At 36.2% G+C, this 23,639-nt stretch overlaps 1 protein-coding gene across 4 annotated transcripts in view; it reads right to left on the bottom strand.

The window, feature by feature from the left end:
- Positions 1 to 22,089, bottom strand: part of LOC140169871 (uncharacterized) — a 38,610-nt gene extending 16,521 nt beyond the window's left edge. For all 4 annotated transcript variants that reach the window (XM_072193183.1, XM_072193184.1, XM_072193182.1 and 1 more), the window contains exons 1-3: positions 21,494 to 22,089; positions 1,857 to 1,978; positions 359 to 472 (exon numbers count right to left, since the gene is read on the bottom strand). In XM_072193183.1, coding sequence (XP_072049284.1) covers positions 359 to 472; positions 1,857 to 1,978; positions 21,494 to 21,617 — 360 coding nt within the window. In that variant the 5' untranslated portion in view covers positions 21,618 to 22,089. The remainder of the gene's footprint in view (positions 1 to 358; positions 473 to 1,856; positions 1,979 to 21,493) is intronic.
- Positions 22,090 to 23,639: the final 1,550 nt, after the last annotated feature.

Here is a 23,639-nt window from a genome sequence, read left to right as displayed (position 1 = left end):
AGACGATGACCATGCCGACAATGATGATGATAACAATGATAGGAAAACAATGACGACTAAGATAAAGTTGAAATATTGACAACTATGTTGACAATGTCAATGCTAGACATTGACAATGATGATGATAATGATCGATGATATCATAATTATTACTTCATTGTACCAATGATTATAATCATATAATATAATTATACAAGCATCGTTGGGCAGAAAAAACCTCCTATGTACTTCTGGCCCTTGAACATGTTTAAAACAAAACTGCCAACAGGTTACATAAGAGGTTTTGCTTTAAACATGTTCAGGGGCCAATAATCGACACATATGAGGTTTTTCCTGCCCAACAACAACTTCTTCTTACCTTTCTGAGAGCACTTGCTACATCATTTGCTGCATTTTTCTTATCTTGTTTTACTTTACTCCATTCAACTCCTTGGTCACGTATGTCTTTGAATACTTGTCTGTATTGCACACCCTACAGAAGTCAAAAGAAGACAGCACATTAAATCATTGTTTTGCAATCAACCCTGTTTGTTTGTTTGTTTAAAGAGGTATGGTCCACTTTTCATGTTCTTTTTTTTTTTTCTTTTTTTGAGGCCTACGGCCGCCTATCCTTGGGGGGGCCTACCATTACAACACCAAATTGTTAGTGGTTTTGATATATGAGAAGCAAAACATGTATAACAATTCCCCATAGGATAGTGTACAAATTTCAGGTTGTAGTTGCAGCAGTTCACCATGTTTTTGGTCAACCATCTACAGTGCCACCGACAAGTGGGGTTAAGGGGGTGTGTTACCCCCAGGCCCTGGGTCATAGGGGCCTTTAAAAAATAAAGAAAACATACCTTAATGGCCCATAATAGCAAAGAAAAGATACCTCAGGGGGCGCGTTAAAAAGGGCCCTGACGTTTATTTTACCTCCGGGCCCGTAATGGCTTTCAGCGACACTAACCATCTAAATGAAACAAAAATGGGCTTTCTTTTGATACCAAAATCTTGTTTTAATAATGAAAAGAGCAGGATGACGCTGTTGATCAGGTCATACCCTTTTAACTTAGACTATTCTGTATTTAAAGGGGTACATGCTTGGTCCATAAAAAATCCATGGTCCAGACATATGCGAAATGTAGGAAGGAATTTGAGGTGTAAACACTGTTACACGGAAATCACTCATAAGAGCAATAAGCATACAATTTCACTTTTTGGCCATTGTCTACTACTAGACCTTTGTAATCATTTGCACACAATGGTACTTGGTACCATCACAAATTTTATCATCCAAAGCTATTATTTACAATTTCCATGACATATACTTCCTGCATTACTGTAAAGGATTTAAATGTAGGACACCGAATATCCCTTGTAATATACATAGTAGGAAAGAAATATTTCCTTCTTTTATACAAAATATTAAAATAGAGTAAAATGAAAGAAAAACAAGGGAAGTGATTTCTTCCTGCTGTTACCATTATGGTTTTGTTGCAAAATATCATGATATGTGCACATGCATCTGTAGACATGATGCTATAACTAGTGTTTAATGGGCTATTCTATGCCACACCGTTCCATTAAAAGGTTTTCCTGATTTAATAATTCAATGCACAATTTTTTCGACAAGCGCAAAATTGATTCCTTCAAAAATCTGTGGTAGAAATGCAAAAAAATTGAAACCTGGTTTGGCCTGGTTTAATTCCCGAGATCCCCATTTTTGGCAGCTGATCAGTTCCCAAGACCACCCTTTTTGGCTGGCTGATCAGTTCCCAAGACCCCCTTTTCTTATTCGGCCGATCAGTTTCCTAGACTACCAAGAAAAAAAGTGAAGTGCCCCCCCCCGGCATTATACTTGACAATTTACTAACCTTTTCACAAACTTGAAGAATGAGTTGTCCATATGCATAGTCCAAATCTGCCCAACATGAGAACGCTTGAGCTATGCTGGGATTGGGTTCTATGTATGACCATTTCAGTAAAGCTTTGGAAACTGAGGGAGCAAGAAAAAAAAAAAAGAAAAGACTGTTTAGATGGTGACGTGATAAAAAAAATATAGGTATTAAAAGTTAAAATTAAAAGTCTTATGTAGAAGTTCTGAAAAGCAACCTCCAAGTGAGGAATATTAAAGGATGCAATCAGAGCACTGCTAAAGGTACCAAATTGTAGATTATTTTATTCTCCAATGTATGATGCATTCATACCCGCAGCAATAATTACCTAGAAGGAAGTATTCATATATTATACTTATATGCGGAAAAGGCAACTTGTAAAAAACGCAAGTAAAGCACATTTTCTTCTATAGTCTATGAGTGAGGTAAGCATCCCCTTTTAAAGGGAATTTTAATTACACTATTCAAATGTACCAAAGTACCACCTGACCTTATTTCTTCTTAACATTTTAAATACAACCAAGGATGATTAAACTTGTTCACCAAGTTGCCATTATTCTGTATATATTGTTTTCTTAGTTATATTTTGACATTTTTATTATTTGCTGGTAATAATTTGAAGTTGTATGAATGACTGAGCAAAATTTCATCCAACATTTGTCTTTCCTTCTCAATAATTTGAATACATTTTTTGTACAACCAAGGATATTTTAACTTTCTTGTCTTTATTCCCTCTGTGTTGTTTTGATATGTGAACCAGACAATTATCATAATTCACAATAGGTCTCAATGAACCAGGGACAACATCACACCAAATTACTTTGCTCACACAAAATCATGGTTGCCAATAATGTTCAGCCCAAAAATTAACAAAATAAACCCAAAATTTTTATTTTAAGTTGACTTTCTGTGAGATTTATTGAAATTTTTTTCAAATTTTGTTACTTTCTGTGCTTGTGGCAAAATTCAAAGAAAAAGAGCTAAAATTAATGATTTTTTTCACACTCAAGCTCCAAAATTAGCCAAATTGTGGCAGTCATTTTCAGTCGCAGGACAATGGAAAATATCACCCAATTGGGCTACCAAATATAAAAAGAGTTGGCAACATTGTTAGTAAGTGGATGAATGCATTGTATTTTGATGGGCCCAAGGACTTGATGCATGCATGGGTTCACCTTATCACATTTGTATGATGAATTGAGATTTCCTGGTTTATTGTGATTGTCCATGTTGGCAATTTATCATCAAAAGACATAAAATTTTATACTTGTGATTCACCAAAGCAGATGTTTTTTTTAACTGACCCTAAAACTTAAGAAAATACAACATTTATTAAAAAAGACACCGAAAAAATGAGTCCGATATTGCCACAATATATTAAATGTAGGCTTATAAATACTGAGTCAGTAAATCGGGCAAGCACTGAATGTGCAATATTTCCTGGTTTCAGGTATTATTTTTTACCACAAAATATGTAATTGGACATCGACATGCAGATCCAGAATCTAGATATTGATCAACATTTCAAAGAAGTGGTCAATATGTTTACAAAACATTTTATATTTTTATGATATCAATACGAATGATGTCTGTATATCTGAGCTAAAACTTGCCGCTATTGGTTGCTGGTTTTAATTATTACATATCTGTCTTTGTTTAGAATATACAGGGGTGAAAATAACAGGTACCAATAACTGTTTTGTGCACTGTCTATCGTTCCATTAGTTATCTATCATCAGGCCCGTATGCAGGATTTTTTTGGGGGTGCTGATTTTGAAAAAGTGGACCTTCTTCCCAAAATTTGGACCTTTTTTGACCAAAAAAGCGTAAAAAACCTGATTGTAAATTTTGGAACTCTTGCTTTGCACCCCCCTATGCGTACGGGGCTACTCGCCTGCCTATCATTTAATATGACATTTACTACATTCCCCCACTACATACATGTTCCTATGACTGACTACATGCACACCTGTTTAATTGCATTCAATTAATTCCTGGGTACGCTACCCTGGTAATTAGTTTTGATGTGTTAAGATTTAATTTGTCATTCATTACATGATTAATGATAGTAATCTATAATCAAGGAAGCTAGGCAACATAATAAGTCACTTTTCCTGTTCAGATACTTTAAATACTCCACTCATCACCACAGCAATTATTCTGAGAAAAAGTTTTGGGAGATAATTCTTCTATTGTAAGTAGGATGGATGGTGATAACCTGTTGGGGTGTGGGGGGGTTCTCAAGGATTTTCTGGGTATGTTAGATTTGGAGTTCCTGGAGGTAACCCTTATACTGGACTAGATTTCTAGAAACACATACCCGCAGTGGAACCAGGTTTCTATAAAAACCATGGGCGTAGATCCGGTGGATGGGGGATAAATCCCCCAATATTTTGCTAAGGGGATGGTCCATACAATCATCCCCCAATGTTGATGCCTGTATGTGGGTTTCTAACCAAATTAACCTCATATTTGGCCATTTTAGCCCCTAAAGTGTCAATTTTGCAAGCTCCGCACGAATATATTACACTTTTGAACCATATTTCATCATTTTAACTTCAATTATTATGGCAAAAATGTTTGTGCGCTTTGCACGCATTTGTACAATAAACTTAGTTGGTTGCCAAAAGGTGTTGGATTCACTCCCACTATACTTCAAGACTTTTTTCCAACCCCTTTCCCCCATGTCAAAAGGAAATCTATACCACTGATAAAAACAAGGTGCTTACATTAGGGTATTCCAAAGTTATGTCCCTCAGGTTAATCAAGAAGTCTAGCTTCAAATTTGCTCACCAATAGCTTGACATTTGAAGCTTAAGTCCCAAGCTATCTACATGTAAATCTAGAAGAAATTGATGAAACATGACACTGCGTGGAGCAATGGAAGTTCGGAAGTAAGCAAATTAAAGTTGGGCCTGACGGACGATCGCATCAAAAGGTTGCTAAAATTGCACTTCAGCTCAATTTTAGATCCTTCAAAAAGATATATAGTTGACGCATCAAAATAACTTACATCCAAATTTAAATCAACAGAATATCTAACATGTGTTGCAAAAAATGTCACCGCTGACTATTGTTATTTCACTCCAGAAAATTGATTTCAATTCGATTCAAATTCAATTCTTTCTACACCTGGAGTCTTACTATTCAATTCCAATTCAATCCACCTTGCTTTAGAATTAATTCAATTCGATTCCAATTCAATTTTTCAATTTCAAAATCATTTCATTTCAATTCCAATCCAATGCAGTGAAATTAACAGCTAATCAATTTCAATTCAATTCTTAGCATTCATTTCAATTCCAATTCAATTCCAATTCCAATACAGTTGCAGTTTGTGTTAATTGACCAAAGGCACACTGCAAAAACTGTGTCTAGAGATTGAACACTTTTTGTCGTTGATATGTAAACACATGTAAAATCTAAACACAAATGTCAAACTTCAAAATATCAAGTGTTTAATATCTAAACACAAGGCATCAAATTACTAAACATGTTTAGCATTTAGACATGTTTACAAATCGAGGATAAGATGGTATCTAGAATGGTGTTTAATATCTAGACACTGTTTTTGCAATGCATGTTTTAAATTTTACTACCAATTTTATAACACTAGAGTCAGCAGCACAAAGTCAAAATCAAGTACACTAGTAGCACTACTTGTCACAAAAGCATTTCAACAGAAGATACTAGTGTTATGTTAACTCACTTTTCACATTCAAACAATGCAAGTGGTCCTTGACCTGGGTCCTATTTTATGAAACTTTGGAACTTCTTAGTTCTTAGGTGACTGACTTCCCTATATTTGTCTTAACTTCTTGTCCACCATGCACATTATTTTCTAAACTTAAGGTGTGTGGTACGATCGATAATGGGACTCTGTCTCCACACTGATCTCAAAGATGTCAAAAATCAAGGTTTGATATAGCCCCTACTTGTCTCCCTGCTCCTCCTAAGATTTTACACCCAAAAATCCTTGTACTTTTGAAAAAGTGTGAAAAAAGCTGTCAAAGATATAAGCATTTTCTTTATTGGTTTTCTCACAATTCTCGTAGATCCCGGTGATTGGGGGATAAATCCCCCCAATATTTTGCCAAGGGGGATGGTCCATACAATCATCCCCCCAATGTTGATGCCTGTATGTGGGTTTCTAACCAAATTAACCTCATATTTGGCCATTTTAGCCCCTAAAGTGTCAATTTTTGCAAGCTCCGCACGAATATATTACACTTTTGAACCATATTTCATCATTTTAACTTCAATTATTATGGCAAAAATGTTTGTGCGCTTTGCACGCATTTGTACAATAAACTTAGTTGGTTGCCAAAAGGTGTTGGATTCACTCCCACTATACTTCAAGACTTTTTTCCAACCCCTTTCCCCCATGTCAAAAGGAAATCTATACCACTGATAAAAACAAGGTGCTTACATTAGGGTATTCCAAAGTTATGTCCCTCAGGTTAATCAAGAAGTCTAGCTTCAAATTTGCTCACCAATAGCTTGACATTTGAAGCTTAAGTCCCAAGCTATCTACATGTAAATCTAGAAGAAATTGATGAAACATGACACTGCGTGGAGCAATGGAAGTTCGGAAGTAAGCAAATTAAAGTTGGGCCTGACGGACGATCGCATCAAAAGGTTGCAAAATTGCACTTCAGCTCAATTTTAGATCCTTCAAAAAAAGATATATAGTTGACGCATCAAAATAACTTACATCCAAATTTAAATCAACAGAATATCTAACATGTGTTATTGTGTTGCAAAAAATGTCACCGCTGGCGCTGACCTATTGAAAAACAATAGGTTTATAGGGCTATGTCCTTTTCAGTGGCAGCACCAGGATTTTTTGGGGGGGGGGGGGCATGGGGGGGGGGCATTGTGCAAAATTGCTGCAAAAAGTGGAAATTTTTGTAATTTTTTTACTGGAGGGAAGAATGCCCCTCTGAACCTTTTGAGTATTTCAAAGAGACATTCGCTTTTCTGGACCCCCAATTACTTTTTAAATGCATACAACAAATGTAAGCCCTTGGCCCTGATCCAACCATAGCTGTCTCGGTTTTCAATTAAACTTTTTTAAAAAAAGAAATGGGATCTAAATATGGATTGCTATTTGAACCTTGACTTTTTATAAACGTCTCGTTTTAAGCCAAACTCGATCCAAGTAAATCCCACAATTGTTCAGAGTTAACTTCATGTTTGTTTCCTTTAACCCCATGAGAACTAACTGCCGATTGGTCAAAAAGAAGTTTTTCATTATCAATTGGACCAATCAGCAACATAGTTAGAATAATTCCACCACACAAAAAAATTGGGGTGAATTATATGCAAAACTCTTTTCTCATTGGTGATTAAAGTGAAGATAATCACATAATTGACCAATCAGAGGCAATGTAAGATTGGCAGGTAGCGCTCAGGGGGTTAAACACTGACAACTTCCTATCTGTCTTTCCTTACCACCATATATTACATTTCATTGTCACTGCCAAGAAATCAGTCATATTAACGAAGTCCGGAAACACTTACTAAATACTATGAAACCTATATTTCTACTATTCTTGATAGAGTTTTTTTTTGTGTGTTTTTTAAAAATGTAACAAACATATAATATGAGCACTTTCATTTTACTCTGCACTTGTTACAATGTTACCAAGAAATGAAAATAATTCCTAGATATTTATGAAAAGTCAAGACCCTCCCTCCCAGTGCTTGTTTATGATCAGTTCTGTTGACAAATTTGTCACCCAGAGTGGGGGAAAGTCATGACCCCCCCCATACTTGTATAATTATCTTGATCAGTTCTTTTGACAAATTTGTCCTTACAGGGTGTTTTTTTTCAAGACTCATAAATTGTAAGTTTGATACCCTATCTGGGTGTTTAGTGACAAATTTGTTGTTTATAGGGGGCTATAATTTTCTTTGGAAGGAGGGGTCCCTAATATATGGGGGGGGGTTATGGGTCATAAATTTTGTAAAGAAATATAGGGGGGGGGAGGTGATTAAATTTTTGATGACCAGAATGTAGGGAGTCACAAGATGAGCACATAGTGTTTATTTTATTCAAAAAGACTGATTTCAATACAATTTTAGCCTGTTTAGGGGGTAAGGTGTATCGGTGGTGTCTGTGGGGGTCATAAAAATTTTTTGTTGCCGAAATGGGGGGGGGGGGGGTTGCAATTTTATTGATGCCGACTTTTTGTAAATTTGGGACCCCCCTTCCGAAGAAAATGATAGCTCCCTTATTTTGATATAATCCATTAGCCCTCTTTTTCACCATGGGCACTACTGCCTTTTTTTCCCCGAAAATTGGTATAATTTTGGGTCTGCTTTTCATCATATTTGGTCAGGCAGTTTTTGGGAGGCCAAAACCGTACATTTGCACTCAAACCAAAGTTGTGAACCCCCAGGAACTATGGTTAACGCTTGTGCAGCATTTTATGCATGAGCATTGGAAATACCTGATTAAAATCTAAGAGCTCCACACAAAATCTTTCATAACCTGCTCCTATATTAACTCTCTTCACACGGGTGTCGACTGCAGACGACAAGTTTCAAATTTGTTAAAAATTCAAAAAATTTCAGATATGTAAATTTTTATGACCATATTTGGAATCAGCATGAACAAGAGCACCAATGGCGCTGTGGCTCTGTGCTTTTTTGAATGTGAAAGTAATTGCAGTCGAATGTGCAACAGGTGAAATCATATACATTGTATGTGCCAGATCACACGCAATCATACATCTTGCTGGTTGGTAGCTATATCTTATTTGCAGAGCATAATACATCCATCAATAAGTTTCATATCCACATGAGGTTTTAGTAATTTGACCACAGATGACCCCTGAGTGACCTTGGATGACCCCAAAATATGCATTAAAATGAGTACAAACAAGCCTAGTATTGGTTCAGTAGTTCTTAAGATAGCTCTTGATATTTTGAGAAAATATTTCAAAACTTGAACTTTTTCCATTGAAGTGCATGGATAGCATGCAGAGTTTTAAGGATAAAGTGCATCTTTTATCACTTCCACTAAAGTTTTAGGTTTTTGTCAAGTTCAATCTATCTTTCATTTCATATCTTCACAAAACTATACTATACACTTCGCTACCATTGCCAAGAAACAGGTCATTATTTATAGATTCCGGAAACACTGTATAAATCCCTAGAAGCTTACACTTTGTGGCCGATGCCATGGATACAAGGAGTTCTTTTGATGCTTCCATCATAGACATTTGGTTTATAATGCACTTTTTTTGCTGGACAAGTTTTATAACAAAAAATTAATTTGTCTAAAACTTGTCACTGGAACATCAAACCAAACCTTAAAAAAACTTTAAAAAGCTTTTCTTGGTTTGGTTTGATATTCCACTTACCGCCCCCATCAGTTCAGTCATGAATGAGGTTGTCTAGTAAATTTGACCAAAATCAGACAAAAAGTATAATATTTGACCTAATTCTGTTCCCTCCCCCCTTACCAACACCCCACTGACTTTCCTGACTAGTAAAATCTGTCTTATGAGCACCCATGTTTTTATAAAGCTGCCAAGACCATAATTGTCCTAATTTTGACTAATTTTAGTGTTAAAATTGCAATTTTTCATTCATTTCATTTTAGTAATGGGTCAGTGGGACAATTTGGAAACTTTGCTCCCTGTCTCGGAGGCTCCATCTGTACCCCTGGTGTTGACTCAAAGGGAAAATTGCAAGTTTAGGTGACAATACATATAGTAAATTATTATATTTGGGTGACATGGGGATGGGTTTCTTCACATACCATACCGTACCTAATATGGCATTCTATAGACTTTCACACGTGAGGGAGCCTCAGGGAGGAGGGGGGGGTGACGTACCAGGCTCACTGAGGTTTCTGCCATGAAGATATCAGGCGATGACACTGTGGGGGGGACCGGGATGTAACATGTGTGTGGTATGGGGATATGGACCATCTCCATACATGTAGATACAAGTGTAATTAACATACCAGTTTATGGGGCTCAAGGAGGGCTTGGATCCGTCCCATGCTTCGACGTGGGGGCTTAATCCACCTGTCCGTTCCCCGCCCCTTTCTTTGTTAAAACCCACTAATTATATCATGTATAGTACCCTTCTTGTGAAGTGTCTGGTGTTGTTCATTAACCTGTCTTTAAACATGTATCATCATGAGTTTTGCTGCCCACCATATTGAACTAAAATGGGTTCAGGGTTAAAATCCCTATTCAGACAGGATGTACATTTCAGGTGAGTTCAATGAAGTACGAATTTACGAAAGGTGGGCACTGGGCAGATCTTTATTATAAATCGTGAGTTATTGATGTCTTTTTGTACTTTCTGGAAAGTACACAAGTTTATCTGTTTCATTCAATCAAATTCAATCAAGAAATTCTGTTTAATTCATCACATCCTTCAGGAATTTAGGTATTAATTCTAACTTCTGTGATTTCTATATTGATGCCCCAAACTTACAGCCTTTAAGTTTTATATAAATAATGTACCTGAAAAGTTCCTGAACTCACTCAGGGTCATTTCATAGGTATTTTGATGAATTTGCAAAAATCAACTTTTTCTTTTCCACTTATGTATGTAAATTAACGGTACAATTACCGAATAGTGGGCAACTTCCTAGACTAATGCGGCCCATACACATTCAATCTTATTGATCAATATCAAAGACCCTTGGTACAAGAGTGGATACAAAATCTAGCATTGAACACGCACAATGGTAGATTTTGTATTCACTCTTGCATCTAGGGTCCCTAATATTGACCAATATTTTGATCATGTATGGGCTGTATTAGTCCAGTTCTTGTTTACGGAGTTTAGGGTTGGGATAGGGCAGTCTTGTAATAAGACTAGTAGAGTTGCACCCTATTCGGTAATTGCCCTGAATTAACTTAACTTGTATTGTGTGAAAAAGTTTTGAAAATAATAGAAAATAAGCATCATATTATAACATGGAATTTCATAATGAATCAGCAAAATTAAATTTTTAAAGTTCACCTAGACTTGACACTTACATGTATTCCTGGTAATTGGTCACTGAACCATGCATTAAGAAACATATATATAATCCTAAAATAAACTGTTAACAAAAATAGTTTTATAGTTACACTTTACAGGTAAATGGATTCAACTCTGTTCCATACAATTGATTTGCAGGTCGATGGTTTTGAGGGTTAGACTTAATCAGGTTACACTCTGACTAAGGTAAAAATAGTAGCACAAACTGAGCCAATTTCTTTAGTTACACCTGAGAAGAAAATATATTTGAGTGCTTCAAAGATTCTTTTCAAGGCAATTGGGGTGTAAATACTTTTAATGGCGATTCGAATATCTGGTGTCCACGAACACACACTATTTTTAAACCTGACACAGCTACTAATAATACCGTATATTGTATACATATATGTATAATGTTATCTAAACAGGGATCATAGCGGTCTGAAGTGACTTTGCAGGAAAATTCTGAAAATGTGCGCAAATTTGGGCTATAAAGTCTCAAAATGGGCTAAAAATAAATAAAAATGCGGAAATTTGAATAAACAAAAAGTAGGAAATCCTACAATTGTAAGAAATCCAGCATCCCTGGCTCTGTGGGGGAAGATTTTCCACCCTGATCCTTAGCATTCCCCGAATGATACCAACAGCTACCAACCTGATCCGTTCCGAACAATTTGGACCGATTCGGACCTATTTATTTTTTCCGTGCACCAGACCAGCCAATCCGAACTTCTGCTAGCCTCATCCAGGTTATATATATTCCCCAATCCGTCCCGACCCCCACTGTTGGTCTGAATTGGGCTGGGGTATTCTGGGTTCTTGGGTTGGTCAGCAGGCCACTATTTCGAATGACAATTTTTGAAGGTATTCTTTCTCAAGTGACTTATATTTAAAAGGGGGTCTTTCCTGAAGACTGGAAAATATTACCAAAAAAGGGGGTCCTTCCATGAGAATGTGAACAAATTCAGGTCAAAATTTTGTGAATTTTAGAGCATTGGCGGCGCCAGGAATTTATTTCGGGGGATTGAGGGACAAAGTGAATTTTTTGGGGGGCAAAATCAACAAATTTTGTGCAAAATTACTGCAAAAAGGTGAAATTTTTGTAATTTTGAGTTTTTACTGGGGGAAACATGGGGGGGGGGGAAAGAGTTCTGACTGGGGGAATTTCCGTCATGCCGCCACTGTTTTGAGAGAAAAAATAAGGATAACTCATTCAGTGAAAGAAAAAAAGGGGATCATTCGGTGAGAGGGATTTGAAAAAGGTTAATGTGACCGCACATCCCATACCATCACCAATTGTTAGTGACCCCCCATCAAAGTTCTGATTTTAAAACAATAATACCCTATTGAAGTTACAGCCTATGAAAGTTGAAATAAAGTTTCTTATAGATATACCGGACACTATAAAAGATGACCAAAATGAAATGTGTTGTCATTGACCTTGTTCTGGGACTTCTGCCTGTGGACTTCCTCCATCTATTTCCTGGATTTCATACATGAGTAACAGGGAAATGCCTAAAAAAACACCGTAAGTCGGGCAGACTGACTGACAGGTAGACTTGCATGACCAACACAAAGGTTGCCAACTTCACCCCCACCCCACCACAGATTGCAGACAAGAGTTTCCTTTATTTTAACCCACTGTGCACTACCTGCCGATCTAACATTGCCTCTGATTGGTAAATTACATGATATCTTCACTTTAATCACCAATCAGAATGGAGCTTTGCAAAGAATTCATCCCAATTTTTTTGCATAGTGAAATTATTCTAACAGTGTTGCTGATTGGTCCAATTGATAATGAAAACTTTTTTTTGCTCAATCGGCAGGTAGTTCTCATGGGGTTTTAATTTCTTTCACCATTTCTGTCTTAAAAATAATTTGATGGTGGCTGTAAAAAGAAAACATTATATTGAGGTCCTCCACCATTCTCAGCTCAGCCGCAGGTTTTTATCTCACACAATTCCAAGTACCCTAAGTGTCTCTAATAATTTAAGGTAAAATATATAAATTGTCAGGGTAAAATTCATGATTTTAAGAGGACTCAATCTTTTGCGCGTAATTATAGAGGGCCAGGGGATTAACTCTATCATTAAAATAATCATTTGAAGAAATCAAAGAGCCCTAAGAATAAAAACTGTAGTGTAATTCACGCCAGACACAATTTCTTTATATGACAAAAAGCGTTTTATATCAATTTTAAATTTAGCCTGAATCCGAATATGGTACCTCTCGCCCTATTTCAGGTCAAGGCTGTTTTTACCATTATGCAGCGAACCATTGTTGAAGGTATTTCACATACATGTATAAAACATTCTAGAGAAAGAATGATGCCATATACTGTTGAAATATCTTTTGTTGATTTCGAATGATAATGTCATGAAGTCGTAAATTTTAAGGTCAAATTCCTTAAACCAAAACAAAACATTGCGACGCAGATATTTCCCGACTTACGCAATTTCATCATCACATCAGTGTCTTTATTATTTGTTTGAAACCTTTCCCAAACGTTCGTGCTTTTATGCATAAAACGGCTAATCTATCTTTACAAAAGCGCGTCTTTTTTGGTAAACAAAAGGCTAAAGATGGCATTATGAGATTTATCATTTATCATTACACTCCTCCACTTAACTGCCACCGTGGCGAATGGTAAAGCGCTAGACGCAGAATCGAAGGAAGTTTTGAATCGCTGGTTCGAATCCCAACGAAGCCTGTGGAAACTTTTTTTCTTCAAAATTCATGATTGCATTCCGAATGAGTCACTTGTTGGTAAATCATGTATCGTATCCTTAAGGTAAAATTTTTAAATCAACCCAGCAGGGGGGGGGGGTGCAGGGGGACCTTGGTCCTGAATAATTTTGGTGGATATGGAAAAGTAGCATTGCACCCCCAATAATTTGGGCCAGGGACCATTGCCCCCCCTCCCAATATTTAACATCTTCTAGAGTCTCTGTAACCCACCTCCATCGTGCCTCAGATGAGGCCTCATAATCATATGGACGATATATAAAAATCTATTCCCCCTTTTTGTGCATACCTTGCACTTTCAGACTTGGCTATCGCGCATAAAAGCGGTCAATCACAAAGGCATCTTGTGGTTTCAAACTTTCATTATAGCAACAGAGCCTAGCTCGGCTTGGCAACATTCCTGCACACTTGTGTTTAGTTGTGTGTGGGGTTTCACTGCACATGAGTCACAGAAATAGACAAGGCAACGCAGGCTAACCTTGTCTGATACCCCTTGCTACGTCACATTGTGTGTTTATCTGTTGCTAGGTACCTGTACACAGCTGATGCTTGCTAGTGTTGTGGAGAGAAGGGTTTAATAGGGTTTTAAGGATTATAAAGGATGTGATGTTGTTTATTGTACTTGGAAATTTGAGTGTCATAATTAATACTTAGGTCATTGTTCATTACATTGTAAACATGTCAATGTCAAAATAATTGATTTTAATAATATCAAATTCACAGGAAAGAAAGTGCATGCAACCCGATTCATATTCTGCAAAGCACGTCTATCAAAGAGCCCAGGCAGGGTAAAGTGTCAAAACTTTTTCACGTGTTTTCCTGGTGGGTAATCTGTAATGTTCTTTGACAATTATTATACTTAGATCTCTGTGTTATTAGGATGAACGAATTTTAATCTGTTTAATTTGTTTGATTGGTGTAACATAACTTTAATTAATTAAGCTGTAAATCACGTATGATAAAGGCTTTAGAACTTTTTTTTTTTTTTTTTTTTAATTTCAATTTTGTTTAAAAAAAAAAAAAAAAATTTTTTGCAAAAAAATTAGAAAAAAGTCTAAAAAAACTATCATATTGTAGATCTAGATGCTGACAGGTTTGTACCCATATAGCTACACTGTAATTATCGTCTTTGCTGAAGCTGGCCTGAGGTCTGATAGTAGGCTGAAACTAGATAGTAGGGATTTGCGCAGGGAGAGCATTCCACATGGGGGCTGTAGATAGTGCAAAAGGTCTTTGATGGCTGTCAATGATTGATTGTGATGACATCTCAACGTACTGCAAAATTGTGAGATCTTTTTTACGGACCGCCAAAGTCTAAGATCTGGAATTTGCATCCAGATAAATTATAGCTTAACCTCCTTGCTGAAGCTGGCCTGAGGTCTGATGGTAGGGATATGCACAGGAAGAGTATTCCACCTGCGGGCTGTATGTGCAGGCCCGTACGCAGGATTTCATTGGGGGGGTGCGGATTTTGAAAAAGTGGACCTTTTTCCGGGGGCAATTTTGTTAAAAGTGGACAAAATTTTGGACTTTTTTGTCAAAAAAAGCGTAAAAAACCTGATTTTTTTGCTTGCTACGCTCGCAAATTATGAAATTTTGGGACTTTTTGTATACTTTTCCAAATTTGGGGGGGTGCGACGGGCCTGTGTATGTGTAGATGGTACAAAAGGTCTTTGATGGCTGACAATGATTGCTTGTGACATCACAACTGCAAAATTGTGAGATCTGTAATACGGATCATCAAAGTCTAGGATCTGGAGTTTGCGTTTGGCATTAGCTGGCACAGTAGTTCTGGAGCTTCCTTAATAAAAATCCCTTTAAAGGAATACCCAGGCCGCATACGAAGGTCACATGACTGCACAACCCCCGACTGCCCCACCTTGGCTCCACATAGCTGCAAAGAGGTAGGCAGTGTATGCAGTAAGCCTATATAAAACACAGGTCTTCTGATCAGTCAAGAAGGTGGTGATTCAACCAAAGAACTAGTATAGTACTCCACAGTGAGCTATGATTGCTGAATGCTAAATAAGTATATGAACTACGTCTATGCTACTACTAGCCATACTGGTAGGCCTACTTGTAGCCCTCTGACTGCAGTCAGAGAACATCAATCCCCATTATGCCAATATGTTTGTATATAAATGTATATGAATGCATGTGGTGTTACTATGCTATATGGTCATTTTCACGGTAAAGGGTGTAACTTTGGATTTTTAACATTTTGATCCGTAGTTTTCTAATAAAGCCACAGAATTCCATGATTTTTGGCCACATAAGTCATCTAGTTAGCAGCTACCTTGGGTAGCATAATCATCTTCGGGAGTTACTGCGTTCAGTTTTAGCACGCTTAAATGTACCTAATATTGCCATTTTGAAAAACTGTAAAAAACAGTAACATTTTTGTAAAACCCTGTGTTTTCTTCAGTTAGTTCATGGATAATTTTTCTTATCCTGAAAGTACGGTCATATGTTCAGTAAACACTGCCACATTAGATTTAAGGGGGTTCGAAACGATGTTTCTGGAAAACAGAAACTGAATTTAGAACCATTTGAATAGATTGAATAAGTTAAGCTAAATACACTGAGCAAAATAGTTTTTGTTTGAAGGAAATCGGACATACGGTTGTCAAGATATACATGTTTTTCGTTTCTTTGTATTCTATTGTTTTTGCCAATATATTGATGAAGTTAATGAGGAAAATTGGCACAATGTGCTCATGAATATTCATGTTTGCCAATATTATACCAATATCTTATGAATAAACCTTCATACTACTTTTATTTTATATGATTTTGACATGAAACTTTGCCAATGTGTTTCTATGGCCTAAAACATTAACATGTGATTTTCCGCCCATCTAATTTGCATATTTGCATAATTAATTAGCATTATACTTAAAGCTAATTAATTATGCAAATATGCAAATTAGATGGTATGGAAAATCACATGTTAAAGGTTTAGGTTATAGAGACACATTGGCAAAGTTTCAGGTCAAAATTTTAAAGGTAAAAGTAGTATGAAGGTTTATTCATAAAATATTGGGAAAATATTGGCAAAAATTAATATTAATGAGCACATTTTGCCAATTTTCCTCATTCACTTCATCAATATATTGGCAAAAACAATAGAATACAAAGAATCTTTCAACAGCAATATCTCAAAAACGGTTTGTCCGATTTGGCTCAAATTTTGGAATTAAGATTATTTTGCATATCTCTCTGCAACAAGTCTATTTTAATCTCAATCAGAGCAACTTGATTTTGCCTTTCGTACCACCTTAATTGTGAACAGCCCTGTATTTTTGAGAACCGGACTTCGATATTTGTCGTTTCGGAGGCTTCATTTTCCGTTAACAATTGTTAACAAACTTTGTGGGTATAGCTTTGGTTCATAATTCTTGGTTATTTCTTCACTTCTTCTTGATTCATAACAGTTGATATCTTAACTTGAAATGGGTAACAAAAATTAGTTGATTTGCAAGCTTTTAAAATTTTTATAAAATCTTGACTTCAAAGAGCCGATTTTCCGTTAACTTTTGTGAAGCCTCCGAAACAAACTGTTCAGCAAGCTTGGGCAAATATAAATAAAAGAGCTCATCCAATCTATTTATCAAAATGTAGCAAAGTAGATCCTCAAGTCACTTGTTTTTAAATCATGGAGATATATATCACCGTTTGAAAATGGGACCCAATACAAACTTTCCGTTAACAATTGAAGCCTCCGAAACAAATGAAGCCTCCGAAACAACAGTAAACTTAATTATCATCTATGCATATCTAAATTGGTATGTTCCATATTGATATCTGCATTGTAATTGTTGCATGATATGTGCAGAATGTCATAAAATATAAAAAAAAATTGATATTATGGTTAATGCTTGAAAATATACTGATATCCAAGAAAGCCCGCTTCGGAGGCTTCACATGCAAATAACACCATACTTAACAAATGGGTGAAAAAATTATCATGTTATAAATCTGCAATATCTGCCGCATAGAATCATTGATTCAATACACACAAGAAAATAACAGCTTAGATGATCCCAACAGTGTTGTTTTCAAAAAAACTACTTCTGCCATGTTTAACCATTGTAAACATGAAGCCTCCGAAACAAAAAAATGACTTGCTGTGATAATTTAATTTTTGTCACAACTGAAATTCAATACTTAGAAGCAAAGCATGAAAATTGGTAATTGTGATATTTTTTACCTATTTTTTCATGTCAACTTGTAGTAGTTAGCCAAATATTTTACTTTTATGATCACCTGTGTTGTTAACTGAAGCCTCCGAAACACAAATCGCTTGAATTGCCAATTCTAAAAAATAACTCCAATTTCTGTGAAACTTGGCTGGGAGGTTCCTTTCATCAAGTAGTATTTGTACATGAAGTTAGACATTTAAATTATTTTAGGAACCCAATTAAAACTTAAAAAATATGTTTAAGGTTGGGAAATTTCCATTGCAAATGACCCTTGATGTTAAAAATTTTCAAAATTGCAATTACAAACATAGCAAAACATGGTATAAAATTTAACTTATATCTGTTGACTTACTTTGGAATGGGATTTCACATGTATTCCAGCTTTCATGTCATAATTTTCTGAGCTTATGTAAAATACATTTTTTCTTAGATTTTAACCAAAATGTTATGAAAATGTCAAATTTTTTATCAGAAATCAAAAGGTTTAAGCCTTGAAACACTATTTTACTGGAATTTAAGTTGCTTCTATGCATGATTACAGTAAACAGAAACATATTTAAGTGGTTTGAAATTTTGACCCTAAAAATCAAAAGTTACACCCTTTACCGTGAAAATGACCATATAGAACATTTGGCTCAGAGGTCACAGCTAGGATATCAATTTAAAGGAAATGATTTGGTACATGAAGATCAATCAAAACTAATTATGAACTTGAGACGGCCAGATTTAGTGACCTTCTCTGTCAAACATTGCACAGATTCTCATGTTGAGTATCTGTGATTTTTGTGAGTGAGAATTAAGGCCCGGCAAAAAACGAGATCTCGCTTTTCACGCCGTGATTCTCGCTATTAACCAACTATCTCGCTTTTTAAAAAAGTTTCCAAGCAGTGCACTTACTATAAAAATGTTGCTTTATGCCATAAAAGTTCGCCGAATTCCATTAAAATGAAGTTCCAACTACGCCAAAGTGCAGAATTCAACAGCATTGCAAGCACATGTCGAGTGAAAAAGCCATGCAATTACTCAATAAAAACTGACATTTCATTTCAAATGAGTTCAAGTTTAGGCCAAATATCATTATGTTTATTGAATTACTGGACTATTTTGACTATAAAACATAATTCAAGGTCAACTTTTTGTCACTTTTTCCTTCGATACTGGCCGGCCATCGGCAGGTTTATTTACATCTAAACATTGTTCTGACAATAGAGGGCAGCAAATATTTTTGTGGATTTTTTATTTATTTATTTTTTTTTTTTTGATTTTTCGCATTTTCGGGCGTTTTGAAAGCTTCTCGTGCCATTTTTCGGGGGAAATCTCGCTTTTCTCGCTTTTCAAAATTTTGGATCTCGTTTTTTACTTCAAAAAATTGCGTTTTTTGCCGGGGCCTAGTGAGAATGTTTCACTAGCAAATGCTTAATCAATGCTTAATTATTTTGATAAAAGTAGGCCTATATCAAACAGTCTAAGTGGAATAACTTGCATGATGGGAGCAGGAGGATTTTTACAATTAATTTAGTGTCCGATTATAATAGCAGACTTTAATAGTAGTAGTTTAATGGTTCCTTCTAATTCAGTCTGTGATGAGAACAACAATGCAATTCAAATCATAGATGTTTAAGAAGTGTGACCTCAGACCAGCCACTGCAGCCAGCCAGCTAGCCAAGTTCATGAATTAGTGGCCATGGCCATTCACCGGTCAACTTTCATATTGCAACATCATCCCTATAATGTCAAAAAATAACTTCATAGGCTACAGAACAGCTGTACGAATAATTGTCATGGGGACTTGAATGAGGTTAATATTCCATCCATTCCCTGGGTAAAGTCAAGCACTACTGAATATAGTTTTATGAATTTTGTCATGGGGAGTGAGGTTAGTTTTTTAGTAGCCTGCAGATCCATTAGATACTCTGCATTATCCTGTAAAATAATTTTAATGAGGACGAAGCAAATGCATTTGGCTACTTCGTTTCAAAGTAGCCAATTTGGGTTCAAAGGACAAGGTCTAAACTGAATGTAATATCACCAGGCTGAAGCCTGGGTGAAAAAAGAGTACGATGAAAGTGTGTCTGTCCTTCGACCTTTTGTACAATATTATATTCATTTGTGAAGAGCTGTTACTGTTGAACTGTTCAATGGCTACAATGTACACTACTGTGCCTTGTGTTTACTTTGCAAGTTTAAAAAAAGGTTCTTTGAGATTAGATAGAATAGAAATACACATACCGGCATTTAATTTAATGTGTAGAATTGTGCATGATTTCTTGAAGGACATTCAATTAAATACATTCAATGGCACTGCCCATGCCCATAGTTTGTTATTGTATACGGTAGCTGCAAATATTCTCAGAGGAGTTTTCAAACAATGTCAAATAAAGACCCAATCAAGAAATGTGATGTGGCCAAAGCATGTTTTGAAATAAGGGATTCCAAAATATGAGACTGATTTGCGCCACAATTTGCGTATTCCTAACAGCAAACACAATCTGTCTCTCAAAATTTCATGCAGCTGCCGAGTGCTGACATCTACATACATGTAGCAAAGGAAATAAATTGGTGTCAAATTGCAAAAATGAGGAAAATAATCTATTCACACAAATATAAACAACACTGATTATCCTCAATTAATAAGACATTAGTAACATCAATCTGAATATATATTTTGTCAATGTCAACTTAAGGGGGTACTACACCCCTGGCCAATTTTGTGCCTATTTTTGCATTTTTCTCAAAAATTATAGCGCATTGGTGACAAGTAAGATATGAATATTATAGGGGCAAGGACAACAACTACTGCACTGAAAATTCAGCAACTCAAGTCAAGTAGTTATTGATTTATTGATCAAATATTGGTTTTCCCTCATTTTTGACTGTAACTCCACAACTGTTGTCTGTGCTGAAATAAAATTTCCAGTGCAGTAGTTGTAGTCCTTGCTCCTATAATATACATATCTTACTTGTCACCAATACGCTATAATTTTTGAGAAAAATGCAAAAATAGGCACAAAATTTGGCAAGGGTGTAGTACCCCCTTAACTATAAATTCAAATTAAAGTTGTAGTCATCGGAGTGTGTGGGTGTATAGCATCTCTACAATCCCCAGGTCTCGACTAAAAGATGATGATGTGGGGGTGGATGGTAAACTACACAGAGGATACAAATACATGTATTGTTTTACAGGCTTACTTATTTAAAATATATGCAAACTTTGCAATAATTTGTCTTGGTGATTCTCTGATTGTCATATTATTAAGGTTGCTGTATTCAGTTTGTCAACATGCAAGGTACATAAACAAAAAGTTATTGCAACTTGAAATTTATTGTTAGCATAGGGAATACATGTAATTAATAATAACATCAAAATTGGTATTGACGTACAAACTACTACAGTGATCGACTCTATCTACAGTTCAAGATACAGACTTTAAAATACGGTACCGTACTAGTCTATTACTACAAAACTTTGGGTACCGTACCGGTACGACCTAGCAAAAACTCACTCCAAAACTCGCACAATAAGTGTTCAGGGAATGCTAAAATAAAATAGTAACTTTGTGGTTCCACCATGCAGCGATTGACCCTGTGACATACAAAATATAATAATAATTTCAACTATTTGCAAACATGCTAACAATCATCATGCATGGAGAGTAGACCTACTAGTCTTACCTGTGTCTATTTTCCCTTGCACATTCTTAAATGAGTCCATGTAGTCTTTCTGTGTCATTATCACTACATCCAACGGAGTAGTCCTCATAATTTTTTGCATCATTTTGGTTGGCATTTTCGCCATTTTGGAAACTGGCAAGGTTGTCCTTGAGCTCGTCCAACAGATCAAACTTTCTAGCACACTGCTTGCGCTGTTGACTATCCAACAACAGGTAGTTGGTCAGATAAATTTCAGAATCAAAGTGATTATTTCTTCATAAAAACATCAAAGAAATAAATTTACAAATTCCAGTCCCGTTCAGAAGATAAAAAGCTGCTGTTCAGCTCCACGCTGCGTTTCATCAGCACACTGTTGTTTGACTGAATAATTTCAACGAGTAAGCTTATAACTTGATGAAGTTGAAGTCCCGCTACTTCATCGCCAAAACAGCTGATCGTATCCAAGCCATGCAAGCTTCACTACCCGCACTGTTCTGTATTCAAAGTCAAGTTGGCAACTGCTTATATTTCTGTTATGAATATGATTTTGATACTCACAACTTGTTTATTTGTGGGCGGTTGTAAAGGCAACGCAACGCATGTCCGGTTTTATCATCACTTTACTTCCGCATACTTCTTTGAAGTAGTGTTGCCAACAAGAACAACATTCAAGCACCCAATGTTTGCCACCGCAGTGCATTTGCCGGGATTATTTGATTTCAAATAATAAAAGAAATAGTATTAGCTGCTCTAAACTTTAAAAAATAACAAATTATGTTGTGAAAAGTTAAACAAATTTGATGATGATATTTATCATACCGCTTTTTTTCCATTTTTAACATCTTACTGTAACCCATGCTAATCTAAATATAGCCCAAATTGGTCGCATCAATCAATTAAAGACAACATTGTTTTGAAGTTTGGGAAACATCACAGGATAGGTTTAGTGTATTTTAATTCTGTAAGACCAGTGTGTAAGATTTATCACTGACTTTCCTTTAAGGCTACATAAAAAATGAGGGCGTTTTTACACACCAATGTCTGTGTCTGACCAGGCCTGAGTCTGAAGCACTCAAAGCTATACTCAAGCTTCAACACAAAAAGCTGCAAAACATTAACACAAAAAGCTGCAAAACCTTACGGGTATGGGCCCCCCGGCTTGAATTTATTTTGGACGGGGTGTGCAGCTCCAACCTCAAAACCCGAGGCTTCCCGGGACCCACTTCTAAGGGTAATTTTGCAGAAGGTACCGGTAGGCCCTCCATGTCTAAAGATTTTTCTTCAGTATAGACCCATGCACAGTGTCGACTTCCTATTCGATAAATATAAATTTAATACTCCGTTGGTGAGCGACGGGCGACTGGTATTTCACCGAACGCAAGAAAAGGAGTTCTATCTGATTGGCTAGCAATCGATCGCTTAGGTCGCTTAGTAGTCAACTACAAACTCAAAACTGAGCATCGTATTCAATTCGATTGAAATCGATATTCTATTATTGCCGTAGATAAAGAGAGTGATAGTGTGTCAATCAACGCACTGAATGGTCTATTGTTCTATTGTGTCCGATTTGAGCGCTGACATATTGGAAAATGTTGCCAATCAATATTCATGAGAGTGTACATTCAACGTCCAATTTTCGAAATTGGGTGACTTGTGCTTTGCAGGTGTAAAATACATCTGACTGGGCGTTTTAAATACGTAACGCATAAAGGCATTGCCATCATCGAATGGCTGCCTATAGTGCTGTTAGTGTTAGGCATATGTGTGTGTGTGTGGGGGGGGGGGCTGTATTTAGTTTCTATAATAATTATTATAAAAGGCCTACATTTATTTGTCATTCATTTCTTTTCCTTTCTCTGTACTTGCTAAAGTATTACTCCCTCTTCTTATCTCCCTTTACTTCTCCATCCCCTCTTACGTTTTGTCCCCTCTCATTCCTATCATTTTCCTTACCTTTCTATTTATTTACGTCTATTTATTTATTTCTCTTTATTTCTTCCTCTTTCTCTCTTCCTCCAGTCCCCTATCATTCTTCATATCCCCTCCTCCACCCTCATCCCCTCCCAAGACCTCTCACAGAAGAGCTGCCCCCTTCATCAGTACGCCACTGATTATGATATTCCCCTTCTTAAAATAAAATAAAATAAAATCTCAATTTGTAAAACAA

The sequence above is a fragment of the Amphiura filiformis genome, chromosome 14, assembly GCF_039555335.1.
Source record: "Amphiura filiformis chromosome 14, Afil_fr2py, whole genome shotgun sequence".
NCBI classification, from domain to species: domain Eukaryota; kingdom Metazoa; phylum Echinodermata; class Ophiuroidea; order Amphilepidida; family Amphiuridae; genus Amphiura; species Amphiura filiformis.
The sequence above is the reverse complement of the archived record's forward strand: the minus strand, read 5'-3'. Positions and strand labels throughout refer to the sequence as shown.